This window comes from Poecile atricapillus, chromosome 27 (genome assembly GCF_030490865.1).
Source record: "Poecile atricapillus isolate bPoeAtr1 chromosome 27, bPoeAtr1.hap1, whole genome shotgun sequence".
Taxonomy (NCBI): Eukaryota; Metazoa; Chordata; class Aves; order Passeriformes; family Paridae; genus Poecile; species Poecile atricapillus.
Genome location: NC_081275.1, coordinates 5,556,550 through 5,576,103, shown reverse-complemented (window position 1 = coordinate 5,576,103; position 19,554 = coordinate 5,556,550). Strand labels below are relative to the sequence as shown.

At 62.4% G+C, this 19,554-nt stretch overlaps 2 protein-coding genes across 4 annotated transcripts; one reads left to right on the top strand and one right to left on the bottom strand.

The window, feature by feature from the left end:
* Positions 1-950: 950 nt before the first annotated feature.
* Positions 951-15,824, top strand: SMARCD2 (SWI/SNF related, matrix associated, actin dependent regulator of chromatin, subfamily d, member 2). Of its 3 annotated transcripts, none has more exons than XM_058858076.1 (13): positions 951-1,244; positions 7,805-7,992; positions 9,885-9,927; positions 10,393-10,515; positions 10,846-10,965; positions 11,410-11,505; positions 12,342-12,443; positions 13,084-13,131; positions 13,320-13,417; positions 13,995-14,130; positions 14,222-14,344; positions 14,636-14,737; positions 14,838-15,824. In XM_058858076.1, exons 1-13 carry the CDS (start codon positions 1,089-1,091, stop codon positions 14,889-14,891), a joined length of 1,389 nt encoding a protein of 462 aa, XP_058714059.1. In that variant the 5' UTR covers positions 951-1,088; the 3' UTR covers positions 14,892-15,824. The 3 variants fall into 3 exon arrangements, with proteins under 3 accessions (XP_058714059.1, XP_058714058.1, XP_058714057.1); XM_058858075.1 differs by having other exon boundaries at positions 953-1,244; positions 7,808-7,992; positions 12,970-13,131; XM_058858074.1 differs by having other exon boundaries at positions 953-1,244; positions 12,970-13,131.
* Positions 15,825-15,920: 96 nt separating this feature from the next.
* PSMC5 (proteasome 26S subunit, ATPase 5) lies at positions 15,921-19,481 on the bottom strand. The gene is made up of 12 exons (XM_058858077.1): positions 19,341-19,481; positions 18,831-18,902; positions 18,342-18,411; positions 17,906-18,003; positions 17,595-17,651; positions 17,294-17,524; positions 17,090-17,216; positions 16,830-17,020; positions 16,635-16,733; positions 16,427-16,537; positions 16,263-16,349; positions 15,921-16,031 (listed from the first exon to the last, which is right to left on the bottom strand). The coding sequence occupies exons 1-12, from the start codon at positions 19,377-19,379 to the stop codon at positions 15,978-15,980; spliced, it is 1,236 nt and encodes a 411-aa protein (XP_058714060.1). The 5' UTR covers positions 19,380-19,481; the 3' UTR covers positions 15,921-15,977.
* Positions 19,482-19,554: the final 73 nt, after the last annotated feature.

Here is a 19,554-nt window from a genome sequence, read left to right as displayed (position 1 = left end):
CACGTGGATTTGCACACGCACACTCAGCGCACAGCGCCTACAACCGCACCTCCCACAAGAACATCACGCACTTGACGTCACGCGTTACGTCACACGCGCGCGCTGGGGGCGGAGCCTCTGCCGGGGTAGGCGGAGCTCCCGGTGAGCGCAGCGCTGTGGGGGCGGGGGAGTGGGCGGGGCCTGAGGCTGGGCTGGGGCGGGGCTATGGCCGATGGGCGGAACTTGTTCGGGGCGGGGTCTGGGCTCTGTTCGGGGCGGGGTCTGGGCTCTGTCGGGGCGGGGTCTGGGCTCTGTTCGGGGCGGGGCCCGGGCTCTGATCGGGGCGGGGCCCGGGCTCTGTTCGGGGCGGGGTCTGGGCTCTGTTCGGGGCGGGGTCTGAACTCTGTTCGGGGCGGGGTCTGGGCTCTGTTCGGGGCGGGGCCCGGGCTCTGTTCGGGGCGGGGCCCGGGCTCTGTTCGGGGCGGGGCCCGGGCTCTGTTCGGGGCGGGGCCCGGGCTCTGTTCGGGGCGGGGTCTGGGCTCTGTTCGAGGCGGGGCCCGGGCTCTGTTCGGGGCGGGGTCTGGGCTCTGTTCGGGGCGGGGTCTGGGCTCTGTTCGGGGCGGGGTCTGGGCTCTGTTCGGGGCGGGGTCTGGGCTCCGTTAGGGGCGGGGTTTGGGCTCTGTTCGGGGCGGGGCCCGGGCTCTGTTCGGGGCGGGGTCTGGGCTCTGTTCGAGGCGGGGTCTGGGCTCTGTTCGGGGCGGGGCCTGGGCTCCGTTAGGGGCGGGGTTTGGGCTCTGTTCGGGGCGGGGTTTGGGCTCTGTTCGGGGCGGGGTCTGGGCTCTGTTCGGGGCGGGGTCTGGGCTCTGTTCGGGGCGGGGCCTGGGCTCCGTTAGGGGCGGGGTTTGGGCTCTGTTCGGGGCGGGGTCTGGGCTCTGTTCGGGGCGGGGCCCGGGCTCTGTTCGGGGCGGGGTCTGGGCTCTGTTCGGGGCGGGGCCTGGGGCGGCGGGCGCGGAGCCGTTCCCGTTCCCGGTCCCGTTCCTGTTCCGGCGCCGCCGCTCGGAGCCGCCGCCGGGGCCTCCCCGCCCCGTCCCGTCCGCTGCGGCCCCGCCATGGCCGGGCGCGGCGCCTTCCCGCTCAGCCCGCTGCCCCCCGCCGCCGCCCCGCCGGCCCCGGGGCCCGGCACCGCCCTGCTGCGCGGCCCCAGCCCCGCGCCCGCCGGCGCCCCGGGCTACCGCGCCATGGGCCCGGCCGCCGCGCAGTACCAGGTGAGGCGCTCCGGGGCGGCGGGAGGGGCGCGGGGGGCACCCAGGGGCCCGGGCCAGCGCCGGGGGAGCCGGCGGGGCCTTCTCGGGGCAGCGCGGCCGGGCCTGGCCGGAGCGGGCCCGGGACCCGCGGTGGGGCCGTTCTGCCGCCCTTTTCAGTCGGGACACTTCCCTCTTCCCCCGCTCCCGCTTTGGACCCTCAAAGCCCGGTAAAAGTTCGGCCGGGTCCGTCCCCTCCCGCAGCGGGTGACTCCAGCCCGGGGCCGGGCCGGGGTCGCTCCCGTGGGGCCGTGAGCCCGATCCGTCTGCGCAGCCTTCCCGTCCCTTTCCCGTCCCTTTCCCGTCCCTTTCCCGTCCCTTTCCCGTCCCTTTCCCGTCCCTTTCCCGTCCCTTTCCCGTCCCTTTCCCGTCCCCTCCTGTCCCCCGGCACGGACCCGCCGGGAACACGTTTGTGTCCTTGGCAAAGGCGCAGGTAACGCGTGGTGTGCCGGTGTAGCCTCGGTGTAACCCCGGAGTATTCTCGGTGTAACCCCGGAGTATTCTCGGTGTGTCCTCCGGAAGGACGAGGGGTTGGACAATGGTGGAAGAGGAGAGCAGGCACTCGGTAATGTTGGGGAAAGTAAATCGAAACAACGAGCAGCCCTCAAGAAGGACATCAATTCACAGTTTTACAGCCTCACATCTTTTACAAGTAGATCCAGGAAGTGAGAGCTGTGTTTACAAGGGCCTGGAGGGACAGCACACAGGGAATGGATTCCCAGTGCCAGAGGGCAGGGCTGGATGGGATATTGGGCAGGAATTGTTCCCTGGCAGGGTGGGCAGGCCCTGGCACAGGTGCCCAGAGCAGCTGGGGCTGCCCCTGGATCCCTGGCAGTGCCCAAGGCCAGGCTGGACATTGGGGCTGGAGCACCTGGGACAGTGGGAGGTGTCCCTGCCATGGCAGGGGTGGCACTGGAGGGGATTTAATGTGCCTCCAACCCAAACCATTCCATGTTTCTGTGCTATTCCAGCAGGAAGAAGTATATCCTGACACACATTCCTGCTGCCCCTTACACACCCAGCTTCTCAGGTCACTCCAAGCTCATGCTGATTATTTTGGGAATGGGTTTTCAGGTGTAAAGCTCAGTTTTCCTGGCAGGCTGGAAATGGAGGAGCCCAGTTGTGCAACACGTTCTCCTGGGCTGCCGCTGCCTCCTCCAGAGCTGTACCTGATTTGCATGATTTAAAACTCAGGAAATAAACCAAGCTCAGGGAAATTCCGGCTTCTTAGCACAGGAGAAGGAAACAACTTCCTTCTGCAGCCTTCAAAACACCAAAACATGGTGTTGGAAGCTGAGCTGGCCGAGTGTGAGCCGCTGGTAACTCGAGGCGGGGGCACTGCCTGACCTTCCATGTGCAGGGTGCAAAATCCAGCTGGGAAGCTGGAGCCAGCTGGGAGCAGCCGGGTAAACAGGCTGGCAGATGCTGCTCCCCCGGGGGACGGCAGCAGGTGTCGGGAGCAGGGGGTGATGGCCCCGCGGTGATGGCCCCGGAGTGTCCGGCACAGCGGGATCCAGTCCCAGCACTGGTTCTGAGTGGCCTCTCCCTGAGCCTGGGAAAGGAGAGGATCCAGAGGGTCTGCCCTTTGTTTTGCAATTCCCAGGCTGAGGAAAACAGCCCCTCCCATCCCTGCCATCCCCCCAGGGCTTGGTTCTGTCCCAGTTTTAGGAAGAGCTGTGTTGTTTGGGCACCGGGAGACAGGAGAGGCCCTGGCCAGGCCAGCGAGGGCTTAGGGGCTCTAATCTCAGGATTATTAAACATATGCTCGTCCTTTGGACATCCTTGTGTGCCTGCTGGGGATTTCTTGGCAGCCCAGGCAGGGACTCCAGGGGACTCTGTTGGTGGGAGCTGATGTTTCCAGAGCAGCCAGGAGCTGGTGCCATGCCTGGAGCAGGAAGATCAGGCGTGGTGAGGAGGGTGGGCAGATCCTTCACCCTGATCCCTCTCCCTGCCCCTGGAGCAGCCAGGATGCCCAGGCTGAGCCCCAGCAGTCAGGTTCCATGGAAGCTCAGCGGGAAGGAACCTTCCTGTTTTTTCAGGTGCTGGTTTCAGGTTTAGGAGAGTTTTTCCCAAGTTTTGGGATTAACACCGTGGCCTGGAGTGGCATGGATCCATGTAGGATGAGACCTTGGAATTCAGCACTCTGGCTTTGCAGTCACCCCCAGCTGATGCTTCCCTGGTGCAGAATTAGGTTAAATACATTAAATGTATTTTATTGGCACATGTTGGGAAGACAGAGCCTGGATTCCCTGGGCCAGGAGGCTGCTGCAGCCTGAGAACTCCCGAGACTGGAAGCAGCTTTGTGATCCTGTCCCTGGGCACATGGCAGTGGGAAGCAAAGTCGTGCTTCATGGAGAAATCCGTGGAAGCAGTGGGATGGAGGAGCTGAAGAAGTGTGGAGTGTTGTGCCAGGTGAAACTCTGCTGGAGAGAGTGTAGTGCAGGAGAAATCCTCTCCTTTGGGAGCAGGCAGAGCAGTGTTGCTGCTCATGGGGCGGTTGGGACTGGCTTGGAGGGGGCCAGGGGACAACAGCCAGGGCTGGAGCTGTTCCAGAAAGCTGCTTGTGCTGGATAACCCCACCCTTCCCGAGGGAGAGGCTTTCCAAGGCAGGTTTCATCAGAGCCGGAGCCTGGAGCTGCTTCCAGCACTGATCCAAAGCAGATGGACACTGTCCTTTGGAGCAGGGGGAGGAGGGCAGAGCAGAGCTCAGGCACGCTCTGCTGCTCCTGGGAAACGTGACAGTGAAGGGCTGAAACAGCACCTCCAGCGCTGCTGCTCCCTCTGATTCCACAGGGCCTTCCCAGGAGCCCTCGAGGCTGTTCCCAGAAAGTTTGGGAACACCACGGGCAGGGTTTGTGCCAGGCCCATCTCTGCTCCTCCCCAGAGCCTCCCGCAGCTCCCAGGAGGAGCCAACACCTTCATTCCTTGTTCCTGCTGCTGTTGCTGTGACATCTGAATCCCTGTGACCTCTCCTTTCCCTTCTCTGGAACATGCAGGGCTCCAGCTGCGGGCAGGACGGGCAGGTTTGTCCAGCCCACACAGCTCTGCTGCTGCTGCTGGAGACATTCCAGGATGTGTCCTGGGTCTGCTGGGGGCTGTACTGGTGCTGTGCCCTTCTCCCTTGGATTTACCACGTCCTCATGTCGGCTTTACAGCGGAGATGTGGCTCCTGGAGCTCCTGCTGTGTCAAACACAGAGGTTTTCCAAGTGTGGGGGCATTTGGGGGCTTGCAGGGAGCTGCAGCAGAGTTTGCAGCAGCAGCAGCATCTCCATCCCAGCAGCACCTCCCAGCTTAAGGTCTGTGCCAGCACCAGCCCAGGCTCAGCCTGGCACCCTCCCAAGAGGGATTTGCTCACAGATAAGGAGGAACAAAGGGGAAAATCACCCTTTTGGCGTATGTGGGGGGCTCGTCTGATCCCGATCCATGCAAAGCCCTGTGCAGCAGAGCTCTCCTGGAGCCCAACCTGATGTGGAGCTGGAATCCTCTTTGAACAGGGATTGTTCTGTATCCCGAGGGAAGTGCTGCTGCCTGGGCACGAGGGGAGGAACTTGCAGGAAGAGCTCTTGGTGCTGGGCCAGGCTCTGCTCCAAAGCCCCTGGCGAGGGTGGATGTGAGCTCTGGCTCCCTGATTCCCTGTGCTGGATCCGGAGCAGGACAGGATGGCTGTGGGGAGGAGCCTTCCTCCCTGGCTGGGGAGGTGCAGGGAAGAGCCAGGATCCTGCAAGGGACATGAAGAGACTCTGGAGCTGTTAGCAGAATTCCTGCTTTGCCTCAGCTTTTCTCTCCAGCCCAGCTTCTTCCGGCAGATCCATTCTGGGATTTATTGCTTCTCCTTTCTGCTACCAGCCCCTGATTTCTGGGCTGCCCTTCCTCAAGAAGGGGCCTTTGGCAGGCTCAGGGGCTGCTGCCACGCCAGCAAACATCCCTCAGGAATGCTTCCAGCCTCCCGCTGGATTCAGGCAGGGCCATTCCGAGCAGAGCTGCCCCAGGGCCCGTGGCCTGTGCGGTGGCCTGGGCTGAACCCCGAGCCCAGCCCCATCCCTGGCAAGGAGCAGGCACGAGCTGTTGCTGTCCTGCCTGCAGAGCTGGATGGGATCCAGGCTGTGCCTCGCGCTGAGCTTGCAGTGTTTGCCCTTTGTCCGCTCTTCTCAGGGGAGGGGACAGCGCAGGCCCGGGGGTGGCACAGGGACAGCGGGTGCTGGGCAGGAATGAGCTCCTGCTTAGAGCTGGTTTAATCAAATTTCCTGAGTTTAAGCCCTCTGCATCCTGAGAATTTCCAGGCGTTCCAGAAGGGGCTGGAGACTGGCTTCACCCCGGGGCTGTGGTGCTGCCTCCTGGCTTGGCCTGAGCTTTTAGGCTGGGCTTGTGTGAGAAGGCTTTGGGAGCCTCTGGGGGCAAGCCCCAGGCATCAGTGACTGGTTGAGCCAAGAGGCTTCTCTGCTGCAAATTTGAAAATCCTGAGGGTAAACTGGGAGGGAAGATCTGTGTGGAGGGTTCTGCCCTCCCCTTATGGCTCATCCAGGTGCTCCAGTGTGCATCCTTGCTGGGCTGGGAGTTGCTCCCCAGGCAGCTGAGCTGTGGCTGATGGTTCTCAGATGGTTTGGGAGGTGATGGTGAAGTTAAAGTGGGACAAATCTGTGTATCCTTGTGCTGATGGAATTGTCTCGATGGAGCCCTGGAAGGAGCATCCGGACACACAAGAGACTTTACCCAAGGACGTGGCGCTGTCAAAGACTCTGAAACCTCCAAATCTCTCACTTTGGGGATAGATCCAAAATGTGCTTCATGGAGTGGCAGAGAGAGGGAGGAGAGGGCTCAGGGCTGCCCTGGCCAAAGGACAGGAGCTGGGCATGGCTGGGTCGGTTCCAAGCAGCTCCTGACAGCATTCCCAGGGCAGGGAATGTCTCTGTAGCTGTGGAACCTCCCTGGCCTTCCAGGCCCTGAAAAACACCCAGGGCAGGGTTTCCCTGGGAGCCATTTCCTTCTCCCGGGGGCTCCAGGGAATGCAGGCTCTGCTTCCAGCCTGGGCTCTGCACTGAGCTGCTCTGGTGGGCCAAGAATTTCAAATTAGAAGTTTTCCAGTTCCTTCTGGGGGTTTCTCTGCTCTCCAGAAGCCCTGGCAGGTGTCAGCACAGGTTTGGGTTCGTTCCACAGTCCTGCTGGAGCTGCAGAGTGACATTTACTGTGTTCTGTCCTGTTACACGGGGTGTGGGTCTGCCTGGCCCTGCACGATGGATTCCTTGATAAACAAAAAGAAACTGGGTCCTGGTCTCGTGGTTTTGGCACAAAAAGGTGCTGCTGGCCCTGCTCGCCGTGGGTGCTGCTGCTGGAGTCACGAGGAGCTGCACAAATGGGGCTGAGCAGGAGGAGAGGAACATCTGGGAGGAGGAAAAAGGAGCCTCCTGCCCTGGGGAAGGGCAGGTCAGAGCCCCAGCTCTGGGGTTGCTGCTTCAAAGGCTCTGGAGCCATGTGTGGTTGTGTTTGTTGTGTAACGGGCTCAGCCTGGGCCTGGGGGGGGTTGAGCTTCCACGTGCAGCTAATCCTGGGGCCCTGCTGCTCCCCTGATCCTGCCTGGAACACACTGCTGCTCGGGATCTGCCACTGGCAGAGGCACCAGGAGCAGCTCAAACTCCTGGGTTTGTGTTTATCAACTTTTCACGGAGGTGGGGGAGGTTTTTAGGCTTTTTTAGGCTGCAGCTCCATCAAACCAACCCCTGCTACAGCTTTGAGCTGTGGAGGGCAGGGCGGCTGCATCCCATATTCACAAGCCTCTTGCAGCCAGGGTTTGCTCCAGATGTATCCTGTGTGCAGGGAATGAGGTGTTTCCTTGGCTCCCAGCCCTGTAGGGCTGTGGGGATGTCCTGGCATGTCAGGAGCCTGCGGCAGGGCAGAAATGTTGCTCTGCTGGCTCGGTGGCTCTCTCAGCCTCCCACCTTGGCAGGGGGAGCTGAGGATCAAAGGATCCTGGGAAGCTTCTGGATCAGCCCCAAAGTGGGGCAGGGGAGGAGCAGGAGGGGTGGCTGGTGGGTCCTGGGGGGACAAGCTGGTGGCACCAGAGGGGCTGCCAGGGGCGACCCCTCAGGGCTCTGTTGTGGCTCCCCAGTTCCCTGTGTGTCCCTGGAAGGGGAAGGACTGGAGCTGGCTGTGGACACGGGGGAGCTCCTTCCTCCTCCATCCCTCACTTCCTTCCTGCCTGTGGGAGGAAGTGGGATTGCCCTGCTCCCCCTCCTGTGCTGCTTTCCAGAGGAACACACGAGGTCCCGGGGCTGGGGACATTGCAGGCGGTGTCCTCGTGCAGCTGTGGGGTGCTGGCACAGGGCCACCAGCCCGACTTTGGTTCCACAGCTGCCAGGCCAGGCTTCCCTGCCCTCCCTGGCTTCTGTTCCTGCTTCCCCATCACTTCCTGCAGCTCCTGCTGTCATTCCTTGCACCCTCGGGCAGGGCTGACACCGGGGGGTGGGTGACACTGGGGGGTGGGTGACAGCATGCTCAGGTCCCGTTTAACCGTGTCCCTGTTTCCCAGCAGCGCCCAGGGATGCCCCCTGGGAGCAGGATGCCCATGGCAGGGCTGCAGGTGGGGCCCCCAGGAGCCCCCCCGTACGGAGCAGCGACCCCGCTGAGGCCCGGCCTGCCCCAGGCCATGATGGATCCGTTCAGGAAGCGCCTGCTGACCCCCCAGGCACAGCCACCCATGGCCACCCCCAGGAGAGGGTAAGGGCTGGGGTCCCGTCCCGGAGCGATTCCCATGGGAGGACGGCGGGTCCTGCTGGGTGCCGGCTGCACTTTGTCAAATCACGGAATGGGTGGGGTGGAAGGACCTTAAAGCCCATCCAGTCCCACCCTGGGGCACATTCTGCTATCCCGGGGTGCTCTGAGCTCCAGGAAGCTGCATCCCTGCTTCTCAATGGATCCACCTTGTGTTTCACCTCATGTTTTCCATCTGAGCTGAGCCAGGAGCTGCTTTGTTCAAACCAGGCACAATAATTCAGTCCCAACAGGATCTTCTGCTGGGAAACCTCTCAGGAGAGCCCTGTTTTGGAAATACCTATATAAATAATACAGAAATGTAGATATCAATGGGATGTGACTGCAGACGCAGAGCTGTACAAAGGTGGCTGTAATTCCATTCAGGACAGGGATCCCAGGGCTGTGTCCAGTCAGTGTTTGACTCTAAGACCCCAAAGCCTCTCCAGGTCCCACTCAAGTGTGTCACAAGGGTCACATCATGCATGTCACATGTTGCATCCTATCCTGCTGCAGAGGAGGCGACCAGCAGGGTTTTCCTCCCTCCTGGCGCCAGCCAGAGCTCGGGAATGGGATGTTTTGGGCCAGAGGCAGAGATCCCTCAGAATTTGCAGTTTCCCCTCACTCTGATCTCCACACCAGGAGCCAAAGAGCCTCGTGGGGTCCCCAGCAGCAGCTCCTGGGGCTCATCCTCATCCTCCCAGGGGACCCTGGTGGCTCTGACAGGCCCAGATGTGGCTGGAAGTGTGGGATGGGGCTGGCAGATTTTAGGGATGCTCCCTGGAGCTGCAGTTAGAGCAGGACTCTTTGCTTGGGCTCTGTCAGCAGCTCCTCGCTGGTTCACAGCCCTGCTGATCCCTCTCTGTGAGGGCTTTTTGGCTCCTAGAATGTGTGGGCAGGATCCCTTGGTGCTTGTGGATGCTCAGGTCCCATTCCCTTCCCCGGTAGCTCCATTGGCTCCCTGATCCCTCCTGGGGCATCCCAGCTCTGCACAGCTGGAGCGAGCAGGGGATTGGGGACAGGGACAGCCTGGCACCCACAGGGCCATCCGAGCCATCCCAGGGATCAGCCAGGCTGGGCATTCCCTGCTCCCGGATCAAGGGAATAGAAGCTGCAGCTGCTCTGGGGTGTCCAGACCCTGGGGGCAGGAGGGGTTGGATGGGGCAGGAATTGCTCCAAAGTGGGGCTCTCTCCTCTCCTTGAGTGTTCTCCTGGACCCCTCCCGTGTGATCCTGCTGCTCCACATGCAGCTGGAGAAACAGGAATTCCCTGTGCTGCCCTGTCTCCCATGCAGGAAAACAGCAGGAGAGCATTCCCTGCTATGCTGGGATGGGCTCGGGAATCTGCAGTGAGCAGGATTGAATCCAGCTGAGCTGGATTTTCCCAGGATTTCAGCCCCACCACAGCAGGGTTTGGTTTGAGCTGGGTTTAAGGGAGTTCCTGGCAGTGGCTTTGGTTTGGAGCACTGGGAGAATGGGATGGCTGCTTTCAGAGGGGAAATTTGGGAATTCTGTCCTGCAGCCCTGGCTTTGCCTTGTTACCACCTCCGCTTGCTCCAGGATTTCCTGGATTTCCTTCCCTGGTCTCAGGTTCCAACATCCAACATCTTCCCCCCAGGAATATCCTGGGTGGGAATGGACCCCCAGTCCAGCCCTGGCCCTGCCCAGACCCCCCAGCAATCCCAGCCTGTTCATCCCTGGAGCGCTGTCCAAGCTCTCCTGGAGCTCTGGCAGCCTCAGAACCATTCCCTGGGGAGCCTGGGCAGTGCCAGCACCTCTGGGGAAGAACCTTTCCCAATATCCATCCCCCCAGGGGGCAGCAGCAGCTCCTGGGGGAGCTGTAACTCTTCTGTTTGCCAGGGTGAAGAGGAGGAAGATGGCTGACAAGGTGCTGCCACAGAGGGTGAGTGTCACCTCAGCCCAGGGGACAGAGCTGAGCTGCTGCAGGGGATGGGGGGTCCCCACACAGGGAGGATCTTCCCAAGTTCCCTCCTGCCCACTGGGAATTCCTGTTCAATCCCAACCCACCCTGGAATGTTTCTGTCTCCCTCTGGTGTGGCAGGAGAGGGTTGCACTGGGTTGGACTCTGAGCAAGTGAGGAGCAGGAATGGGGTGGGATGGAGATCTCAGAAGGTCCCTAAGAGTCCCTCTGGAGATTCCAGGGTTCCATTCCATGCTGGGACACCAGGAATGCTGCTGGGAGCGGTGACAGGCTCCAGATTGGTTTGGGCTGAGCTTTGCAGGGCTCCGGGCTGAGTTTAAATTAAGAACTGGGTGCTGGACTCATCACCTGGTGTCTCCCTGGCTGCTGGGGCTGGGGGGGTCCAGCCCATCCCAGCACACCAGGATTGACCATTCCCATGTCCAGATCCGGGAGCTGGTCCCAGAATCCCAGGCCTACATGGACCTCCTGGCCTTCGAGCGCAAGCTGGACCAAACCATTGCTCGGAAGAGGATGGAGATCCAGGAGGCCATCAAGAAACCCCTGACGGTGAGTGGGGGGCTGGAAATCATGGATTCATGGAATCACAGGGTCCTTAAGGTTGCAAAAATTCTCTAAGGTCATCAAGTCCAACCATCACCCTAAGCCATATCCCCAGGTGGAATATCCACACATTTCTGGGACACTTCCAGGGATGGGGGATTCCACCTCTGCCCAGGGCAGCACATTCCAATGTTTTACAGCCCTTTCCATGGATAAATTTTCCCCAATATCCAATCTGAACTTCCCCTGAGGCCATTTCCTCTCACCCTGACATGGAGATGGGTGCTGCAGTCCCCTCTCACTCCATCCTCCCCTCTCTCCATTCCCATTCCACAGCAAAAGCGGAAGCTCAGGATTTACATCTCCAACACCTTCACCCCAGCCAAGGAGGAAGGAGAGGGCGGGGAGCGTGTGGCCTCCTGGGAGCTCCGTGTGGAGGGGAAGCTGCTGGAGGATGTGAGGATCCAGCAGGGGTGGCAGGAGGAACTCTGGTCCATCAGGAGCATCCAGGAGGGAGGGAGGAGCTGCTCTGTCGGGATCCAGGGGGGCTGGAGTGGGGTGGTGGGAGGAGCTGATCCGTAGGGATCATCCAGGAGGGGTGAGGAGCTGCTCCATCAGGACTCAGGAGGGATAAATGATGGTGGGAGGAGCAGCACTGGTCCATAATAATCCAAGATAGATGAGGAGGTGGTGAGAGCACTAGTCCATAAGGATCCAGAAGGGAAGGAGTGCTGGTGGGAGGAGCTGGTCCATCAGGATCATCCAGGAGGGATGAGGTTGTGGGAGGAGGAGCAGTGGTCCATGAGGAGGTGCTGGGAGCACTGGTGCAGTGCTGGGGCAGCCCCCACCCTGCTCTGGGGCTGGGTTTGGGATCAGGAATCTCTGCTGCCCTGTCTGCAGCCCAGCAAGCAGAAGAGGAAGTTCTCCTCCTTCTTCAAGAGCCTTGTGATCGAGCTGGACAAGGAGCTCTATGGGCCGGACAATCACCTGGTGGAGGTGAGGTGGGAGGGATCCCAGTGGGAATGGGATCTCAGGTCCCTCTGGGTGCTCAGCTCCCAGCCCAGGGCCTGTCCTGCTGGGAGAGAGACCTGAGCAGGTTTTTGGGGCTGGGGGCAGTGCCCGGCCCTCTGTGGGGACCATGCTCTGCTGCTTTCCCAGCTCAAGGTCAGTGATGGATTTTGTTCCGTGGCAGAGCTCAGCTCTGAGCCCTCAGCTGAGCCCAGGTGCTCAGCCAGAGCTGGAGCTGTTTTGGGGGCAGGGAGGTGGCTCCAGGGGCAGCTTTCCCACCCAGCCTGGCACAGAGGGGTCCCCATGTGGGTGCTGATCCCACAGGAGGCTCATCCCATTGCCATGTGGGAAGGAGGATTTGCCCTCCTGCCTGTCCCTCAGCTGGAGGGTCCTTGGGAGCCGTGCCTGGGAGAGGGATCAGATCTTCCCTGGGTGCTCCTGCCTGGAGCTCTCTCTGCACCCAGCTCATGCTTTTGTCCCAGGAGAGTCTGTGAAGAGCCCAAATCCCCTTCTGGTTGGGTTGGGAGCAGCTCTGATGCACGTTCCCTGCAGGGTTGATCCAGAGGCTGTGGGAGTCCTGCACCCCAAGCACTTGGGGCTGGAACTGCCCCAGCCCATCCCAGTGCTGGAGCACATCCCGGGATGGGATGGACTGGGAGAGCTCTGAGCTGTCACCCCTGGGGTCAGGAGCTGCCAGGGTGTGCCCCAGGCTGTGTGGCTGTGCCAGCCCCTGCCCAGAGCCCCAGGCCAGCTCTGCAGACAGGCCCTGCTGGCAGGTGGCTCCCGTGGCCATGTCCTGAGCGCTGTCCCCTTTGTCCCCGCAGTGGCACCGGATGCCCACGACCCAGGAGACCGACGGCTTCCAGGTGAAGCGTCCCGGGGATGTCAACGTGAAGTGCACCCTGCTGCTCATGCTGGACCACCAGGTACGGCCTGGGGGGCAGCCAGGGGTGGGGATGGGCTGGGACAGGGCTTTGGATGAGGGTTTGGGGATGCAGGAGGAGCTCTGGGCAAGGACCTGCAGTGACACAGGGGCTGTGGGGGACACTCCTGAGGGCCAGACAGACCTCACCTTCTTCTTTGGGCAGCAGGAGAAACTTCTCTGTGAAAGGGAGTTAAAAACTGGGACAGAGCCTTGGATGAGGGTTTGGGGGATGCAGGGTTCAAAGGTGCACAGGGAGCTCTGAGCATGCAGTGCCACAGGGGCTGTGGGGGACACTCCTGAGTGTCTCTTCTCCGAGCCACAGGAGGAATTTCTCCATGGAAAGAGAGCTAAAAACTGGGACAGGCTGCTGTGGTGGAGTCCCCATCCCTTCAGCTGTCCCAGGAGCAGCTGGGCACACCCCTCTGGGCTGGGGGACAGGACAGGGGATGGCTCAGGGGTTGGGCTTTGCTCCGGGAGGGCTTTTCCATCCCCACTGATTCCGTGGCTGACCCTGGCTGTCCCTGCAGCCCCCCCAGTACAAGCTGGACCCACGGCTGGCCCGGCTGCTGGGGGTGCACACCCAGACCAGGGCCAGCATCATGCAGGCCCTGTGGCTCTACATCAAACACAACAAACTGCAGGACAGCCACGAGAAGGAGTTCATCAACTGCAACCGCTACTTCCGCCAGGTACCTGCACATTCCTACCTCATCCAGCTGGGAGAAGTCTCTGCCTGGCTCCCACCGCCCCTCCAGACTCTGGTTGTGCCCCTTCCCTGGGCTCTGCCTTGCACCACCAGCTTGGGGATGCCCCACCTGACTGCACATGTTGGGGGAGGCCCTGCCATGGGTGCCAAAGGCTCTGCTTTGCCCCCCAGATCTTCAACTGTGTCCGCATGCGCTTCTCTGAGATCCCCATGAAGCTGGCAGGGCTCCTGCAGCACCCGGATCCCATCATCATCAACCACACCATCAGGTGGGGGCACAGCGTGGGCACAGTCCCTGAGGGGCTCTGTAGGCTGGGCAGCACCTCCAGGGCTGGGGGGCTCCATGGGATGGGGCTAGGGGGCTCCATGGGATGGGCAGCGCCTCCCGGACTGGCAGACTCAGTGGGGGTGGGTTTTGGGTCAGGTGCTGTCCCCAAGGGCTGGGAGTGCCCCATGAGTGGAGAGGGAGCCAAGCAATGTCCCCAGGGCTGGGGAGCTCCATGGTATGGGGCTGGGGAGCTCCATGGGATGGGGCTGGAAGCTCCATGGGATGGGGCTGGGAGCTCCATGGGATGGGGTTGGGGAGCTCCATGGGATGGGGCTGGGAGCTCCATGGGATGGGGCTGGGGGGCTCCATGGGATGGGCTGTGCCTCCAGGGGGGGCTCCATGGGCTGGGGGCACCAGAGGTTTTGAGGTCTCCACCCTGAAGGACCAGCACAAGTCACCTGGGAGGGGAAGAACCACTGAATTTGAGGTTTCTTGGGCCATGGATGTTGCTGTCAGGGTCCATCCACCCCCAAGTCAGGTGGGGGCTCAGCAGGTCCCCCCCAACCCCATTCCCCCAGTGTGGACCCCAATGACCAGAAGAAGACAGCCTGCTACGACATCGACGTGGAGGTGGACGATCCCCTCAAAGCCCAGATGAGCAATTTCCTGGCTTCCACCACCAACCAGCAGGAAATCGCCTCCCTCGATGCCAAGGTAGGTGGGGACACAGGGGACAGCCCTGCAGGCAGGGACAGCCGTGTCCCATGGGGGGACACAGCTCGTCTGACCCCTGGCACCTCCCCAGATCCACGAGACCATCGAGTCCATCAACCAGCTGAAGACACAGAGGGATTTCATGCTGAGCTTCAGCAACAACCCCCAGGATTTCATACAGGAATGGATCAAATCCCAGAGGAGGGACCTCAAGGTAAAGAGGAACAATTGCTACCGAGGTTTAGGTTGGATATTGGGGGGAAATTTCTTCATGGAAGGGGTTGTCCAGCACTGGCACAGCTGCCCGGGGCAGTGGTGGAGTCCCCATCCTTGGAGGACTGGATGTGGCCCTTGGGGACATGGGTCAGTAGTGAACATGGTGTTGGGGTAAGGGCTGAAGGTCTTTTCCAACCTTAACAATTCCATGATTCTGGAGCCCTGGGGCTGGGAGGGGTTTTGATCCCTCGTGGAGCTCACTCCCGGTGCCCCATCCCGTTTGGGTCAGATCATCACGGATGTGATCGGGAACCCCGAGGAGGAGCGGCGGGCCGAGTTTTACCAACAGCCCTGGGCGCAGGAGGCCGTGGGCAGGCACATCTTTGCCAAGGTGAGCTCGGGGGTGGGGACGGGCTTGGGATGGCAGTGGCAGGTCCCTGGGACCCCGGGCAGTGTCCCCTGTCCCTCCGTGACCGCCGCGGTGTCCCCAGGTCCAGCAGCGCCGGCAGGAACTGGAACAAGTGCTCGGGATCCGCCTCACTTAAGGCGGGCGGGGCCCGGGGCCGCTCCCGCCCCGCTGCCCGAGCCGGACGGTACCGACTGGAAGCCACAGCACTTGCACAAACCCGATGTGCCTGGAGGGATGGGAGCCCCCCCGGGGCTCCCCGGGCCGAGCACAGCGGGGTCCCCGCTCCCCCCAAGCCCCCGCAGCGCCTCCTCCGCTTTGCATCGCGCCCTCCCCGCGCAGCCCCCGCGGCTCTCCCGCTCCCCTCCCGCTCCCAGAGCCCCTCCGGGAGCCGGGGAGCGCTGCCCGGGCCCGGGGAGGAGCTGCCAGCCCCACCCCGAGCCCAGCCCGCCCCGCCCTGCCCCTCTTCAACCAAAGTTCGTCATTCCAAACGCCAGCTCCCCCCGGCCCCCCGACGTTTTGCACTATTTTTGTGAACAGGTTTTATATAAAAAAAAACCACGAGAAAGAAAAAAAAAAAAAAAAAAGGCAGCGTTTTGTACAGTGGGTTTGTATTTGATTAATTAATTAATATATTGATTGAGCTCCTTTTCCTGCACTGGGCTCTGCAGGGGCTTGGGGAGGCTCCCAGGGCTGCTCTGGGGATACAGACCTAAGGGTTGGGGCTCAGTTTGTGACAATCAGTTTATTCCTTCCCCTCTTCCCACTGTTTTACATAATTCCATAATTAACCACTTGTCTTGACGAGGTTTGGGGGCAGAGGGGGTCGCTCTGCCCCAGGGGCCTGGGGCCAGGGGGGGCATGGGGGCACCAAGAACTGGAGATAGGAGGGAGGGGACCACGGGGACAGTGCCACCACTGCCACCCCCACTGAAGTGCCTTTGCCCCCCTGCAGGCTGCTGAGGTGGGGGGGTGTTTACAGAATCCCAGGGTTGGGCTCAGGGGTGCCTGCCTCTTCTGTAATCAGTTTTTGTCTATTTTGGATCTTTTCTAATAAAAGCAGTTAGCAGCAGCTCTGTGGGGTGTGTGCTGTGTCCTGCAGCTCTGGGGGGGTGCAGTGTCCTGCAGCCCCCACCCTGTCCCCAAATCAGTGCCCAACTCTGCCCAGGCCTGGCCACAGCAGCACTTTATTGACAGCACAGAGGGAGCAGCTCCGGCCTCACCGTTACTTCCACAGCTTCTTGATAGACATGTTCTTCTCACTGTCCTTCTGCATCACCTGGGGGAGGGGACAGGGTTGGCTCCAACATTCAGCAGCCAAACTGGCTGTTCATTACCCCATGAGCAAAGGGAGGGCTCAGCAGCCTCTCTGTCCAACCAGACTCTGTGCCCCAACAGCCTCTCCCATGTCACTCACATGGTGACAACCCCCTCGTTTGCTCCTGGCCACCAGCACCAGAACACTTTGTGCCCCTGTCACCCCCCACTGTCACCTCTCCCTGGCACCCACCTTGGCCACGGCCATCTCGAAGTCCTCCTGTGTGACGTGCACCCTCCTCTCCCTCAGCGCGTACATCCCGGCCTCTGTGCACACACCCTGAGGGGACAGGAGAGGAACCTCAGCCAGTGCCCCTGTGCCAGCTCCCACATCTGTCTCCAGAGTCCCCAGCTCACCTTCACCTCAGCCCCTGAGGCCCCTGGCATCAGCTCCGCGATTTTCCGCAGGTTGATGCCCCGGGTCAGATTCATCTTCCGGGAGTGGATCTTGAGGATGTCCAGGCGGGCCTGGAGCAGGGGCACAGGGAGGGTTGGAGCCCAGGAATGGCTCCCAGGGAGAGGGTGGGGACAGCAGGGACAGGTCAGCTGGGGGTGGCTCTGCTACCTCCTCGTTGGGAGGGGGGAACTCGATTTTCCTGTCGATGCGGCCGGGGCGCAGCAGGGCTGAGTCCAGGATGTCGATCCTGTTGGTGGCCATAATCACCTGCACGGGGGGACAGCTGTGACTGACTGGGCCCTGGGGGGCTGGCCCGACCCCAGGCAGGGCTGGCCCGACCCCAGCCAGGGCCGGCCTCTCTACCTTGATGTTCTTGGTGGCCTCGAAGCCGTCCAGCTGGTTGAGGAGCTCGAGCATCGTGCGCTGCACCTCGCTGTCCCCGCCCGAGCCACCCTCCAGGCGGGACGAGCCGATGGAGTCGATCTCGTCCATGAAGATGATGGAGGGCGCGTGTTCCCGGGCCATCACAAACAGCTCCCGCACCATGCGGGCCCCTGGGGGACACGGGGCTCAGCCTGGCCCCGGGCCCAGCCAGCCCCGAGGTGCCCCAGAGCCCCCGATACCTTCCCCGATGAATTTCTGCACGAGCTCGGAGCCGGACACGCGGATGAAGGTGCAGTCGGTGTGATGGGCCACGGCCCTGGCCAGCAGCGTCTTCCCCGTGCCGGGGGGGCCGTAGAGCAGCACCCCCTGGAAAGGCCACACGGCACCTCAGAGCCTGCCTGGGGACATGGGGACAGCCCAGGGACCCCCAGAGAAGCACTTGCCTTGGGCTGGGCGATGCCCAGCGCCTCAAAGAGCTCCGGGTGCTTCACGGGCAGCTCGATGACCTCCTTGATCTCCTTGATCTGCTTGTCCAGGCCCCCGATCATCTCGTAGGTGGAGTCCGGGACCTTCTCCACCATCATCAGGGACACGAGCGGGTCCACCTTGTTGGGCAGGATCTTGTGCAGGGTGTAGCTGTCGTTGCGCAGGGCCACGCGGCAGTTGGGGGTCACCTGAGGGGACAGCGGGGGGGCTGGGTGTCCCTGCCAGTCCTGGGGACCCCCGCAGCCCCCGGGCACTCACATCATTGATGTCGATGTTCTTGTCCACATCCACCACAAACTTCCCCTCTGGGTGCACCTGGAAAGCAGCAAATCCCCCCCTGGAGTTGTTTCCCTGGGAATTCCCTGCTGAGGGAACATCCACGTGGCCCGTGAGGCGCAGGAGCCACGAGCTCCAACCCCCCCGGACACCCCAGGGCAGCCCCAGGCCCAGCAGAGCCATCCCAATGAGCTCCTCTGGACAAGGAGCTCCCACCCACGTCCCTGAGCTGTCCCATCCCCTGTGGGGACACAGGGCAATGTCCTGTCACCTCGGGCAGCTCAGCCTCGTACCTTGACCAGCACCTTCTTCTTGTCCATGGCTCTCACCACCTCTCCCACATAGGATCCCTGCTCCTGCAGCAGCTGCAGCTCCTCCCGCAGCAGCCGCACTGCGACAGGACAGGGACAGCTCAGCACCAGCCCCAGGGCCTGGAGCCCCCAAAGCCCAGCCCAGAGCCCCCCAAACCCAGCCCAGAGCTTCCCAAAGCCCAGCTGAGAGCCCCCAAGCCCGGCTCAGAGCCCCTCAAAACCCAGCCCAGAGCCCCCCAAAGCCCAGCCCAGAGCCCCAAAGCCCAGCTCAGAGCCCCCCAAAGCCCAGCCCCAAAGCCCAGCCCCAAAGCCCAGCCCCAAAGCCCAGCCCCAAAGCCCAGCCCCAAAGCCCAGCCCCAAAGCCCAGCCCAGAGCCCCCTTCCCGAGCCCCAGGTGAGCAGGAGGCTCCAGGCCCCACCCTTGGCGTTGAGCTCGTTCCTCTGTGCCTGCAGCCGCCGCAGGTTCTGGCTCTTCTCGTTCACGATGAGCTGAAGGGGAAAGGCTTTGTAAAGCAGCCCTGGGCTCACCCACACCCAGCACCACAGCTTTTAGCACGGAATCATGGAATGCTTTGCGTTGGAAAAGATTTCAAAGCTGATCTCATTCTGCCCCTGCCATGGCAGGGACCCCTCCCACTGTCCCAGGCTGGCCTTGGGCACTGCCAGGATCCAGGGGCAGCCGCAGTCGCTCCGTGCCAGGGCCTGCCCACCCTGCCAAGGATCAATTCCTTCCCGATATCGCACCTAACTCTGTCCTCTGGCAGCTGGCACAGGGACCTGGACAGCCCCCGGCTGGGGACGTGTCCCCAGAGCCCAGGGGGAGGGTCCTGCCCGGGACAGGGGAGGGAACAGGGCCGCCCGGCGGCGGGGGAAGCGCAGTGACCCTGCCCGGTGTTCCCTGGGCTCACCTGCAGCTCCTCGATCTTGGACAGGTAATACTGCCGGAGCCCCGAGCCGCCCTTCCCATCGTCCATCTCCATCTGGAACAGCACAGCTCAGCGGCCTCTGCCACCCCCCGCACCCGCCGAGCCCGGGGCTGCCCCGCGGGGCCCCAATTCCCCCTCAGCACCGCGGGCCCGGCCCTGGCTCCTCTCCTCCCTCCTCCCATCCCAGTCCCCAGCTCCCGCTGCCGTCCGGGTCCCGAGGGTCCCTTTCCCTCCCTCTGACTCCCGATCCCCGAGTCCTGGGTGTCCCGTGTCCCCAGCGGTGCCCACAGCATCCCCAGCTCCCGTTCCCTGCGAGCCCCCGCTCCCGTCCCGCCTCAGGCCCCGCCGCCTTCCCGAGACCCGCCGAGTCACGGCGCTGCGAGGCCCCGAGCAGCCTCGGCCTCAGCAGAGCCCTGGGGCAGCAGGGAGCGCCCCGAGTCCCTGCCCGAGCCCCGCCGGTTCATCCCCAGCCCGGTCCCGGCCCCTCCGCACCTGCTCGGGCCCGTCCAGCGCCATCTTCTCCGCCGGCATCGGGCCCCAACAAAGATGGCGGCCCCAGCTTCCGCTGCCCGGTGTGATTGCATCACTTCCTCTTCCCCCGCCGGGCGGGTGCAGTGCGCATGCGCAACACCGCCTCACTCGTGTCCGCACTGCGCCGCCATGTTGGAGCGGTCAAAGGTGACTTGTCGGTGTTGTAGGGCACCGG

Excerpts from the sequence above, each read along its gene's own strand:
- SMARCD2 (XM_058858074.1), top strand. The coding sequence starts at position 1,089 with ATGGCCGGGCGCGGCGCCTTCCCGCTCAGCCCGCTGCCCCCCGCCGCC. Across the intron at positions 13,132-13,319 it reads GCAACCGCTACTTCCGCCAG|ATCTTCAACTGTGTCCGCAT; the intron begins GTACCTGCACAT and ends TTTGCCCCCCAG. Across the intron at positions 14,738-14,837 it reads GCAGGCACATCTTTGCCAAG|GTCCAGCAGCGCCGGCAGGA; the intron begins GTGAGCTCGGGG and ends CGGTGTCCCCAG.
- PSMC5 (XM_058858077.1), bottom strand. The coding sequence starts at position 19,379 with ATGCCGGCGGAGAAGATGGCGCTGGACGGGCCCGAGCAG. Across the intron at positions 18,903-19,340 it reads CGCTGGACGGGCCCGAGCAG|ATGGAGATGGACGATGGGAA; the intron begins GTGCGGAGGGGC and ends GTGCTGTTCCAG. Across the intron at positions 16,538-16,634 it reads TCCCCCCTCCCAACGAGGAG|GCCCGCCTGGACATCCTCAA; the intron begins GTAGCAGAGCCA and ends CCCCTGCTCCAG.